We start from the raw sequence: 12,699 nt of genomic DNA, 5'->3' as shown, positions 1-12,699 counted from the left end.
GTGATCACTGGACTCAGAGATCTGCCCATGGCGACACTGTTAATTTTTTTTTCAAGTTGCTTTACGTTGCACCGACACAGATAGGTCTTATTGCAACGATGGGACAGGGAGGGGCTAGGAGTGGGAAAGAAGCGGCCATAGCCTTAATTAAGGTACAGCCCCAGCATTTGCCTGGTGTTAAAATGGGAAACCACGGAAGACCATTTTCAGGGCTGCTGACAGTGGGGTTCGAACCCTCTATCTCCCAAATACACACTGTCAATTTGTTCACAGGAACTGTCATTCCACAGGAAATAGCTTGTGGTGAGGCAATGGTTGAACAAGTTGGTAATATCCTTAGGAAAAATCTGAGCGATGTGGTCCAGGGCCTCATTCACAGGTACCTTAGTGAAGAGTGAGACCACATCAAAGCTGACAAACAGGTTTCTGGCTTCTAACTGGATGTTCTTCAGCTTTTCTAAGAAGTGGCCTGAATCTCTGATGTATGTCTCTGTGCCACCAAAGTAAGGTTGTTGTTATGTCAAACCCAAAAATCTACCCAATAAAACGGAATTTGTCTGTTAGTTACACAGGTGTTGGCTTTTATTATTTTCCACAAACTTAAAACTTTATTTACATCATTCCTTTTCTTTTTCAAAACAAACAAAACAAAGAGTACAAACTCTGGTGGGTGCATTCCATTTAGTCTCTGGATGTATCATACCTCCCATCTTTTGGTTTTCTTTATTCCCCTGTTAACATAAAACCAAAATGAACCAATAAAATAAAATCTGACAATCATTTTGCCTACACAGTTTAACAAGACAAGAACTTATCACAAAACTTAAGTCCTATATCGTGCAGGAAATTTCACCAAATGTCCACTTTTCATTTTCACTTTGTCTTTTACAGCAGAAACAACACTTTCATGCTCATTATCTCCATCATCTTCCACTTGTAAGGTATCCTGTGATGAAGTTATCTCCAGTGAGTACAAACGTTGAATGGGCCTGATCATGTCCTGTTCAGCAGTCTGCACTCGAACTACTCTTATGTTACCATCTTTACCAGGAAACATCTCAATCACTTTACCCAAAGGTCAATCGAGTCTTTTCCTCTGATCACAGCCTACTAACACAATGTCACCAATCTTTAGCATCCTTCAACACTTTCTTTAACTTGCGGCTGTACTAAAAGGCTCAGATAACCATCACGGAATCTTTTCCTCAATTCCTCCTTTAAACGCTGCAGGTACTTGGCCCATCTTCTGAGTTCGGTCTCATCAAGGCAATCGAGATCAGGGACTCCAATGGACCGGTTGCCCTGCAGGAACATTGCAGGAGTCAATGGCACTAAATCGCTTGGATCCTCCGACAGGTACGTCAAAGGCCTAGAATTTACCACAGACTCCACATCGCACAGGACAGTCAAAGCCTTTGAGTAGGTGAGAGAGGGTCTTCCCAATGTCCTCTTCAATAACTTCTTGACCATTTGAATGATCCTCTCCCACCATCCACCCCACCAAGCAGCTGTGGGTGGAATGAATTTTCACTGGATCCTCCTTGAAGATGTTTCCTCTTCTATCTAATGCCAGTCCAAAGAGTCAAAGGAATTCACAGCTCCTATGAAGTTTGTCCCATTGTCACTGTATATAACTCTGGGTCATCCCCGCTTTGCAATAAATCTCCTAAGACCTTGAAGAAATGCTTCTGTGGAAAGGTTAAACACCAGATCAATATATACAGCTCGATACACAGCACAAGTAAACAACAAAATCCAAGCTTTCTCTCCGCCCCTTAAAATCAATGGCCCGGCAAGATCAACCCCACTGACCTCGAAGACTGACGAATCTTTCACTCTATCTTCTGGTAATGGTATTTTTCTTCTCTCTTGATTGATGATGTCATCATCCACGTTGACCTCTGATGTCGGCCATTCCCCTCCTGCAAACTTCAACCAGTGAGAACCCTCCCACCATTTGCAGTCTGTAAGGACTTCTACGGAACAGCCTCGAGATGGAAGGTCAGCTGGATTCTGCTCCCCAGGAACATGCCTCCAGTCTTCTTGTCTCGTCAGAGATCTAATCTCCTTCACTCGATTGTTCACAAATACTCCCCATGACTCATCTCTCTTGATCCAATACAATGCCGCTGAAGAGTCTGTCCAATAAAACTCAGAGATGTTCAAGTTCAGACTTTCTCTGACAGAGCTTGCTAGTCAATACCAATACAACATGCAGGAGTTCCAATCGCGGCATCGAAATTTCCTTGAGTAGTGAAACCCTTGTCTTTGCCATGATCAGCTAAACAGAAACAATCTCTTCAGTACCAGTACAGCTTCATATGAAGACAGCTGCAGCATAAGCACTCCGGTTGGCATCGAAAAATGTATGTAAACTCCAAGTTTGTTCAGACCTGCTTACTACGAAATGTCTCGGTATTTTCACTTCAGAAAGTCGCCAAACTTCAGCTTCCCATTATTTAAACTTCTTCTGTACATCCTCTGACAATGGATCATCCCACCCTATCTTCAAATTACAGCTATCCTGAATGAGAAGTTTAGGGAATAGGGTCAGAGGACTTGTAAAACCAATGGGATCAAAAATCCCCTGAGCAGATGACAAGATTTTTCTTCGTGTAACACATCCAGTCTCATTTTGAGGCCTCACATTACAGTACAATACATCTTCTTCCTTGTCCCATAATAATCCAAGAACAGGAGAAATTTTCTCAAACGTTTTCTCTTTTCCCCTTGAGGTGCATTCCCAGCTATGTTATTCAAATCTGCCTCCTGAAAGTAGTTTCATAGATTTCTCAACAAAATGGGTAATTTCCTCCTTTGAATCAAGAGATGTTACACAGCTGTTAACATAGAATGAGCTCTTTAATAGTTGTGCTGTTTCTTGCAGTTCAGGAGGGCTGTTTTCTAAATGGAGATCAAGAACAGCACCCAACAAGAATGGACTACACTTGAGCCCAAATACAACTTACCGATGTCAGAATATCTTGAATTTCTTCATGGAGGGATTCTCCCACCATAGGAATCTCAAGAAATCTCTGTCTGAAGGAGCAACAGAAATTTGCAGAAAGGCCCTTTTTATGTCTGAAATTACTCCAATTACACGATGGCGAAACCTGATCAGAATAGGTGGAATTTGTTCCAGCAGATTTGGTCCTTTTCCAGGCACTCATTCAGAGATGGCCTTTCCTTCCCCCTGCAAGAAGCATCAAATACATGTCTTAATGGTGTGGTTGAATTTTCTTTGAATACACCTCTGTGAAATAAATTGTGACATTTATTTTCAGGGTCTTGAAAGGGTACCTCTTCAATCACCCCTTCTTGAAGCCAATCCTGAAACACAACATCATATTCTGGATACTTGTTGCCACTCAACAGTTTGTTAGTTGTTGTCCTGCACCTCTTCTCAGCAATTTCCTAATTGTCATGGAGCTCCTCAGATACCTCATTCCATGGTAGATGGACTTCGTAATGGCCATCCTCATCGATTGAGACAGTCTTCTTAAAATGATCCAAGGTAGCCATTTCTATTTGTTTCTTCGGTGTCTTATCAGCAGGTTCCTTAATTCCCAGGGTGTCCAACTTCCATAAATCAGTGATTGCAGTGTTTAAAGTCAACATTGACATTACCACCATACTGGACGAGTCTGAGAGACTGTTCAGAGATAACCTCCCCATAACAACCCACCCAAGTCGAGTCTCAACAGCCACTGGTCCACATCCCATGTTTTTTATTCTTCCGGTGAGAAGTGTTCTGTAGGTGTCTGCTCCTAAAAGAAGCTCAATTTCAGGCGTCCCTTCTCCAGAAACAGAGAGAAAGATTCTATTTTTTTCAAGTTCTTTCATTCAAGGACCACTTTGGATTCTAGGGACAGTACCACAAATAATCGGTTGATCCAGTACAGGGATCTTACATGTGTACCTACCATCTAAACTGATGAACTGTATTTGATAATTAAAATGTAGATGCTCTTTTTATTCAGTTCCTCCAAACAGAGCATGCATCATTTTTTCAGATCCTGATGGTTCCAGTCCGATGGTATCCACCAGTTTCCTTAACATATATATGATCGCTGTGATCCACTATCTATGAGTGCTCTTACTACCCAATCCCCTTTCTTTCCTATGATCTTCACCAACAGGGTCTGCAGAAGAACATCCTGACTACAGTTTTGGTTACCCAAGGTAGCACTGGCACCTTCCTTTTCGTCTTGTGTTTCTTCCACATTTTCCTTGGAAATATTTGAAGGTAATGTTGGGCACATTAGAATAACATGTTTCTTTCCACAGAAGTGACACAGTACATTACCCTTACAGAACTTGACAACATGACCAGGTCTCAAGCACTGAAAACAATACCCCGCTTTCATCAAAATATTCTTTCTTTCCACTAGAATCATCTTCTGCTCTCATGAGATTTTCTGCAGAATACACATACATTTTCAGGATCTTTAATGTCTCCTGTGAACAGACTACTAGCAGTGGCCATGTTTTCCACTTTGTTTAACCTAGGTTTCTGCTTTGTAGGCTTTTGATTTGCCGTATTAAATCCTCCTTGGGCAAGTGGTACCCTCTGTTCATCTTCAACTTCATTTTTGAGGAATATAGTCAGTCATGAGAGTTTGTCACAGTATAAATCCTCAGTAGAGTCACTAACAGGGTGATGGACAGAATTTCTAAGCCATATTCTCAGCAAGTCTTCAGGTGGAGATGACTCAGCTAATGGAAACAAGAATGCTGCGTACTTGTCAGCAGTCATGCCCAGAGATTCAAGGGATCGAAGGTGGGATTCTAAGTGATCATAGAGTTGTAGGAGAGTCAGTCTTTGTGTTGAAGAAACATTTTGAATCACAAGTCCAAGCAGTTCACAAACATAAAATTCTACAAGTAATTTTTCTTTTCCGAATCTACTTTTAAGTCACTTGAACTACACTATCATAATTTTTAGCTGTTGGAGGGAAACTAGTTACCACCTCCCTTGCTCTACTTCTTTCAACAGTACATTGGATCAAATATTGAAATTTATCTTCTTTTTCTATGTCTGAGTCATCATGAATTAGGGAACTGACTCCAAAACCCTAACCAGTCCCTAACCTCTCTGGAAAATTTTCGAAGTTTGAATTTTGGCAGTTTGAGTTTTTTCTGTGAGAAACCTATGAAACCATCACTCGATATTTGATTTCCTTCATTTGTACGTTGTGTTAGTACAACACACTCCATTCTCTGATGGGCTTCATCTACTTTATCATGATATTCATTCACTTTATCGTATTCATTTGTGTATCATTCTTCATCACTGTCGTCGATGTCCGACTCGTTGGCTGAACGGTCAGCGTACTGGCCTTCTGTTCAGAGGGTCCCGGGTTCGATTCCCGGCCGGGTCGGGGATTTTAACCTTAATTGGTTAATTCCAATGGCCCGGGGGCTGGGTGTATGTATTGTCTTCATCATCATTTCCTCCCCATCACGACGCGCAGGTCGCCTACAGGCGTCAAATAGAAAGACCTGCACCTGGCGAGCCGAACCCGTTCTGGGATATCCCGGCACTAAAAGCCATACGACATTTCATACTGTCGTCGATAAGCACTTCTAATATTTTCTCATCGGCATCCTTCAGTTCATTTTCTAGTCATTGTAGTTTAGTAAAATGCAATTTTTCCTTGTTGGGGTCTGTTTTCGCCATCACCGCATCGTATGTTTTCGTGAACATAACACGTATTGGTTTTTGCAGTTTAGTCAACCTATCCATTTCAAATTACTGCTTTGTTCACGTCCAGTCACGGTCGCCACCAATGTTATGTTGAACCCAAAAATCTACCCGATAAAACGGAATTCGTCTGATAGTTACACAGGTGTTGGCTTTTATTATTTTCCACAAACTTAAAACTTTATTTACATCATTCTTTTTTTTTTTTTTCAAAACAAACTCTTCTCAAAACCAAAGAGTACATAATCTGATGGGTGCATTCCATTTAGTCTCTGGATGTAACAGTTGTAGTAAGGGGGCCATATGTTTAGCAATATCATAGTTCGGTGATCCAATAGCACTCACGATGGGCTGTAGAGGTACAATGTCCGTGTGTACCTTGGGAAAGCCATATAGTCTCAGAGGTAGAACTTCACTTTTGGACAAAAATTTTCTTGTTGAAATTACAAGTTTTACAAACACACTAATGTAGATCCACAAATTAACATGTTCACTGCTGCTTTAATTAAACCGATAAATTGCCCCATGAGCCATGTGTTTCCTTTTCTTTGCATTAGTTAGAATGTGTAAGATGGTGGTTTTAACATTACAGTGAAGTTTTCATATATAGACATGTGCATCATCGGCATAGAGGAACGATATAATATTCTAGGTGCTAGTAAGTGCACATATACGTCATCAATGTGCATGTTATTAACACAGCATATTCACATTGCATTGGAACAAATTATGTTATATTGTTATGTAATAATCATTCCCACCAAGAACATCCTTCAGTAACTTTTTTTTTGATGTAGAAGTGAATATAATTTCAGTCAATTGTATCATGTGTAGTACTAATAGTAAATCTTAAAACAAGACTCTAAGCAAAGTGAAGGATTTTCAGGGAACTAAGCACAAAATAAATGGAGCAGGGTCTTTCCCCTTTTCTTGGCACAATTTGCATCACTAGCTCATTGATTTGCCTTTTCCATTCATTTTTTTGTTGGAATTTGAAGGACCAGTGGAATTATCATTGCCACTTTCATCTGTTATTCCACCACGTAACTCGAACCTTGCATGCCATTAGAGAAGAACAAAACCAATCACTCTGCTGATCTGCAAAGAAGATTATGATGATGATGATGATGCTTGTTGTTTGAAGGGGCCGAATATCTAGGTCATCAGCCCCTAATAGTGCGAAATGAGATGAAATGTAATGACAATTTAAAAGTCCAAAATTCATCCACTGACCAGAATTCAAAACGTGATGATAGAGAATGAATGGATGAATAAGAATTTAAAATAATCAGTGGATCCAACTCACAATACTGAAAGTTAAAAATAATTCCAAAATCGATCCGCTGACTACAATTCAAAAATACAACGATGAACAATAATTATGAATTTAAAGCAATCAGTTGATCTGACCCGCAATACTCCACCTTCCCAGAACTATCATAATAGTATAACTGACCAAGGGGCTGCTTCCAAAGCACAATTCTGAATCAATGATGCTTGTTGTCTAAAGGCGTCTGAAAACCAGGTCAACGGCCTCTCATAATGGTACTTATCGCTAGTAAAGTAGAACCATGATATTTCTCATGTTGCAGTACTAATCAAAAGTAGCGTAGACTCAAGGAGTTCCACGTATTATGGTACTACTCACAAGTATTTTACGTCGCTCAGGTAACGCAGACCTTTGGTGTTTCTCACATAATGATGCCACTCCTAGGCAACGTAAACCCATTGTGTTCCTACACTGGTGTACTAATCACAGGGATGATTGCTATCCCATGGTGTTCCTCAAATAGTGGGTACTATTTACAGGCAATGCACAGGGTCACTCATATAGTGGTACTAATCACAGGCAATGCCCTGACCCATGGTCTTTCTTACAATGGTACTTAGTAATCACAGGCAAGGTAAGCCCGTGGTGTCCCACATACAATGGTTTTAATCACAGGTACTGAAAACCCAAAATGAAACCTTCTCTGCTGCTACTAATCACAAACCTATTGTGTTCCTAAGATAGTAGTACTACACGCAAGTAAAGGTGGCCCATGGTGTTCCCCGCATGATGGTACTAATCACAAGTAGTATCATGGTTCTAATTCAGTCATCCCTTGGTTGCCCCTTTTTGTCTCCTCTTACAACAGGCAGGGGATACCGTGGGTGTATTCTTCGCATGCATCCCCCCACCCACAGGGGACCTGTAAAGACAAGCAAAACCGGATCATATACAACGATGCCCATGAGTGGGAACGACAGCCAAAGGGTTAAGAGCAAAATGAAAAATTAGGAGTTCTCTGTTCTTTCCTGAGTTCTTATTGAATGTTTCAAGACATCTTCAGATAGATTTGGCTCTCTCATCCTCTCCTCATCAGTTCCAGTCCTGCTACACCCATTCCTTTTGAGCCCTCGGCAAGCTCATTTCTTCTTCCCAGCATCATCTGGAGGGTGGCCTTAAGCACTCACTGATCTTGGCAGATCTTTTACCACCTTTTACGACCTGTACTCATCTTTTATCTCTAACCTCTTCTTACGCGACTTTCTTCATATTTCACAGTAAACTCAGGAAGCTTCTCGATTTTATTTTCAAGTGATACTGATGTCTTCTAAGGATGTTCCATGGGACGTTTGCAGACACCAAGATCTGGCATAGGCGAAATGCTTACTGTTGCTGCTGAACATATTTACCTTAGCTACACTACTCTGGCATAATAAAAAACCACAGAAAGCAAAATTGACCCTGTTTTATACCTATTTCATTCCAGTTCTCTCATATAGACTTAGAACATGTACTTTGCATAACAAGGCAAATAATAAAATCTGGTCAACAGAAATGAAATTCATCAGAGCAATGAACCAAAAGACCAGGAAGGATGAGATTAGAAATGAAGCAAACAGGAAGGAGGCTGGCATCAAAATTCCTGTTATTGAACTTTTAGGAAGACGCAGGCTACAATGGTTTGGACATATTATGAGGATGGACGGAACGAGAACAGCAAGGAATTACTTTGACAGAGAAGTGAAAGGGGAGAGGCCACTTAGGAGATGAAGGAATAGATAGATAGACACAGTGAAATAAGAAGTCAGCAAGTGAAATGCCAAGTGGGAGGACATAGAGGAACAAAATCTATACTTTGACATGAAGAAGTGGCAAGCGCTTGTACACCACATCCGGGAAACTGGAGCTGGAAATTGATAATGATGATGGTGATGATAAACGTTCACTTTAGGTTTCTTGTGTGCTTAAAATAGGTCTTTTGGTTTTGTTTTGTGTATGCAGGTACTGATGTCTTCTAAGAATGTTCCATGGGACGTTTGTGGACACCAAGATCTGGCATAGGCGAAATGCTTACTGTTGCTGCTGAACATATTTACCTTAGCTACACTAGCATTGTCCACAGCTGCATATTTGCTGCTCAAGAAGGGATAGAAGGGATTTTTGTTAACATTTATACTGAAATTTTAAAAAATCTTAAATACACTAAAGTAAGTGTGCTAGGGTATTGAAGTGTAATTTTTAATAAGGTTGGGCAGACTGAAACAGTCAGCTGTTCCAAAACATTAGGATCTTGAGGTGGAGTGGTTCGGTACATTGTGCTGGCACACAACTCACAGAACTGTAACTGTGCAGAAGAGATAACTTCGTGAGGCAACATGGCATGCTCCGCATCAACGGGCAAGTGCCTGTACTGGACGTGTTGTGTGTAGCTTTGGCCAGTGAAAAGCTGCACGGAACGTGAAGGAACATTCAGAGCACTTAAGTTTGTACTCAATACTCAGTTTAAAGACTGCTTTTAGGTTAAGATTTTACAGTCAATATGAAATACACATACCACGATTACAGCAACAGTACACGTGTTTAAAAGTAACTATTCCAAGGATATTTTCACCAATTGAAATGTTTCAGCCTGTATTGTGAGCAATTAGGGCCAGGATAAAGCTTCATGGCATGTGAAAAAATAGTTGGAACTCTGAAATATGCACCCAAAAAAAATCATTATGAAATGTTGGTTTTAGGATAAGAATGTTTTCATTCATTCTAAAATACACCTGTCACAATTACACTGACAGTAGAAGTATTTACAAATATCACAAATAGAACTCTGGTGTGACATTCTGCAAAGTTTACTGACTTTTGTATGGTATACAATATGTTACCAGGCTTCAATGAAAATACTCTTACAGAACAGATGAAAAAAAAACAGAACACATTAAGTGATTTGCATGTACCAAAGGCCAGTGGCTGGTGCAACGGGACTCAGAGAACAAAGAGGATATGACAGAACACACAACACTTCGGCATGTGGCAACACAGTCAGCTAGTGAGGGAAAGGCAGCACATAGTGGCGCTCCTGACGGGACAGCAAGTCACTGTCTCGGTCTCGCTTGAGACTGTTTTGAAACAATTGACACTCGGTGTTCCAGAACAATGAAACACAATTGTGCACTGGCACAGTGTGCTGAAACAGGGACATAGTGCCCAACCCTAGTTTTTAGGAAGTTACAGGAAACTTACTTGCTTGGAGCATGCCTGACAGAGGACTACTTGATCATCCATAGTAAAGTTCTGATCTGTAGCAATCCATTTTTTCAATAAGTGGGATTTAGGCATTGTTTTACTATACAACAATAAAATTAATAAAGTATTGCAGCAACTACTCACCATACCTTCTGCCAACTGTATTCTCTGTGGATGACTGGAAGTGAACCCGTTACACCCGTGACACTCCTCCAGACCTTGTATCAGCTGCATCAAGGTGTCACAAGATGTCACATATGCAATTGGAGGCAAGGGACATTCTCCACTTAATGGTGGTAACCTTAACTATCTCCATCCTATTGCTTATAGGAGTGGTGGAAATCAATTTACGATAAGTTTCAATGAGGAAATAGCATTCCTCATTTGAAGAAGGTAGGACAACTATTTAGGTTATTTTAGGTGTCAACCCCTCATTCAGGTATTTTTAGGTACAACAAAATTCGCACATTCTGCTTCCAGAAGTGTAAAATAAATACATATTTTGGAATCTATATATTATATGAGTTTACTAAAAACAGCTTTGGAGAATCCGTCTGTCCATTCTACTGGACCAATTTGCTTAATTTTTGTTTCATTCTCTCTGGAATTACCTGCCGGCAAATCATGAGACATTGGTAGGTCTCTAAGTTTAGCCAACTTTAAAAATCATTAAATGATCACTCCAATAATTGCAGGCGAAGACTTACTCTCACCTACAAAATACATTCTGTACTTAGCAGGTTGCTAAGTGACTAACACTTTGCTTAATATTCTGACAAGTCATTTTCATCCTTAGTAGGCCTAATGCCCCTGCAAGTAGCCATGTTTGATTACTACCTGTCAAGTCAAAGCAGAGAGAATACTTCCTCTGGTCATGAAAAAATACTGTTCCCTGCTAGATACTCTTCGATTCTCTAACCTTTCCTAGCTTCCAAATATATTTAACAGATGGCAGAACATTCCTAATAACTTACATGCTCCTGAGAGAAAAAAGTCTACGTACAAATAGACCCCATCATGACATACGCCTTAAACATTATCTGGAAACACCTATCAAAGGATAACCTAGCTACACAAGAAAGCGTGAAGGCCATGTATCTTAAAAAGTTCTCTGCCTGACAAAAAACACTCCTTCAAGACTAACCCATGAGCTCACAAAACAACCGTTCTATACAGAAGAACTGTGATTAAAAATATCATTGCCTTCTACGACACAATACCAAGCATTACATCAAGAACTGAAGGATAAAAAAAGCAAATATATGGGTAGATTTTTATCAAACAGACGGCATGATGACATCACAATGTATGAATTCTGACTACAAACTGCGGCATACCATAATGTGCTTTTTATTAAATGTTCATAAAACCATTGAAAAGGGCAGGCAAAACAACATGACTACCAGAGGCATGTCAAGATGAGTTGTCCGACTCGTTGGCTGAATGGTCAGCGTACTGGCCTTCGGTTCAGAGGGTCCCAGGTTCGATTCCCGGCCAGGTCGGGGATTTTAACCTTAATTGGTTAATTCCAGTAGCCCGGGGGCTGGGTGTTTGTGCTGTCCCCAACATCCCTGCAACTCACACACCACACATAACACTATACTCCACCACAATAACACGCAGTTACCTACAAATGGCAGATGCCGCCCACCCTCATCGGAGGGTCTGCCTTACAAGGGCTGCACTTGGCTAGAAATAGCCACACGAAATTAAAAAATCAAGATGAGTTATCTGACCTATTTATAATGAATGCTGCGAAGCAGTACGGGTCCTTTAGTTTCTTAATTAATTTGCCAGGAGAAAAATAGGTTAAAATCTAAAAATCCGGGCCCTATTCATATCCCACACTTCCCATATCAAAACTGAAAAGCTGCTAATATCAGGATCTTTATAAGTAGAAAATATACTCTCATTATTATTTAACTATGACATGTTTCGTTACAGCCCAAGTCAAATCAAGACGAAGACATGAGACACTGGCAAGAAACAGCCTACCCAGGTCACAGAGCTGGCACAGACCTCTTGGTAAGACTGATAACATTTCATAGTGGAGGACTATGCAATCTCTAGAACAGACTTCTGGGTTGTTCGCTCTTGTCAAACTTATCATTAGAGAGGGTAGATTTTCACAATTGCAAGAAAACCAAAATATGTCTAAATCCTGTAAAATTGAGTGTATTTGATATTTAAAAGGCAATGAAGTGTATCCTACTGGTTTTCTATCAGCATTAAAATGCAAAATTGAGTGCAAAGTGTAAAATATACATGTTTCTGTGAAATAAGAGCAAATTACATCTTTATGAGATATTCTTGTGTATGAGTGTGCATGCACACTGTCTGTATATTGCCGCATTCTGATGGGGCATGACACGCTTTAGTCGGTTACGCTTTCGTAAGCCACTACCCATGTGAATGTGGTGTAGTAAGCTTGCCTACACATCTCACAATTCAGTCGTGAAGGAATCAAACATGTTTGATTTTCAGT

The 12,699-nt window shown here is 40.3% G+C and overlaps 1 protein-coding gene across 1 annotated transcript in view; it reads left to right on the top strand.

Moving 5' to 3' along the window:
- The window catches only part of LOC136856943 (uncharacterized), a 245,934-nt gene that overhangs the window by 74,540 nt on the left and 158,695 nt on the right, over window positions 1-12,699 (top strand). The window contains exon 5 of the mRNA XM_068231054.1: window positions 12,159-12,239. Coding sequence (XP_068087155.1) covers window positions 12,159-12,239 — 81 coding nt within the window. The remainder of the gene's footprint in view (window positions 1-12,158; window positions 12,240-12,699) is intronic.

The sequence above is a fragment of the Anabrus simplex genome, chromosome 1, assembly GCF_040414725.1.
Source record: "Anabrus simplex isolate iqAnaSimp1 chromosome 1, ASM4041472v1, whole genome shotgun sequence".
Classification (NCBI taxonomy): domain Eukaryota; kingdom Metazoa; phylum Arthropoda; class Insecta; order Orthoptera; family Tettigoniidae; genus Anabrus; species Anabrus simplex.
This window is presented reverse-complemented; position numbering and strand designations above follow the sequence as displayed.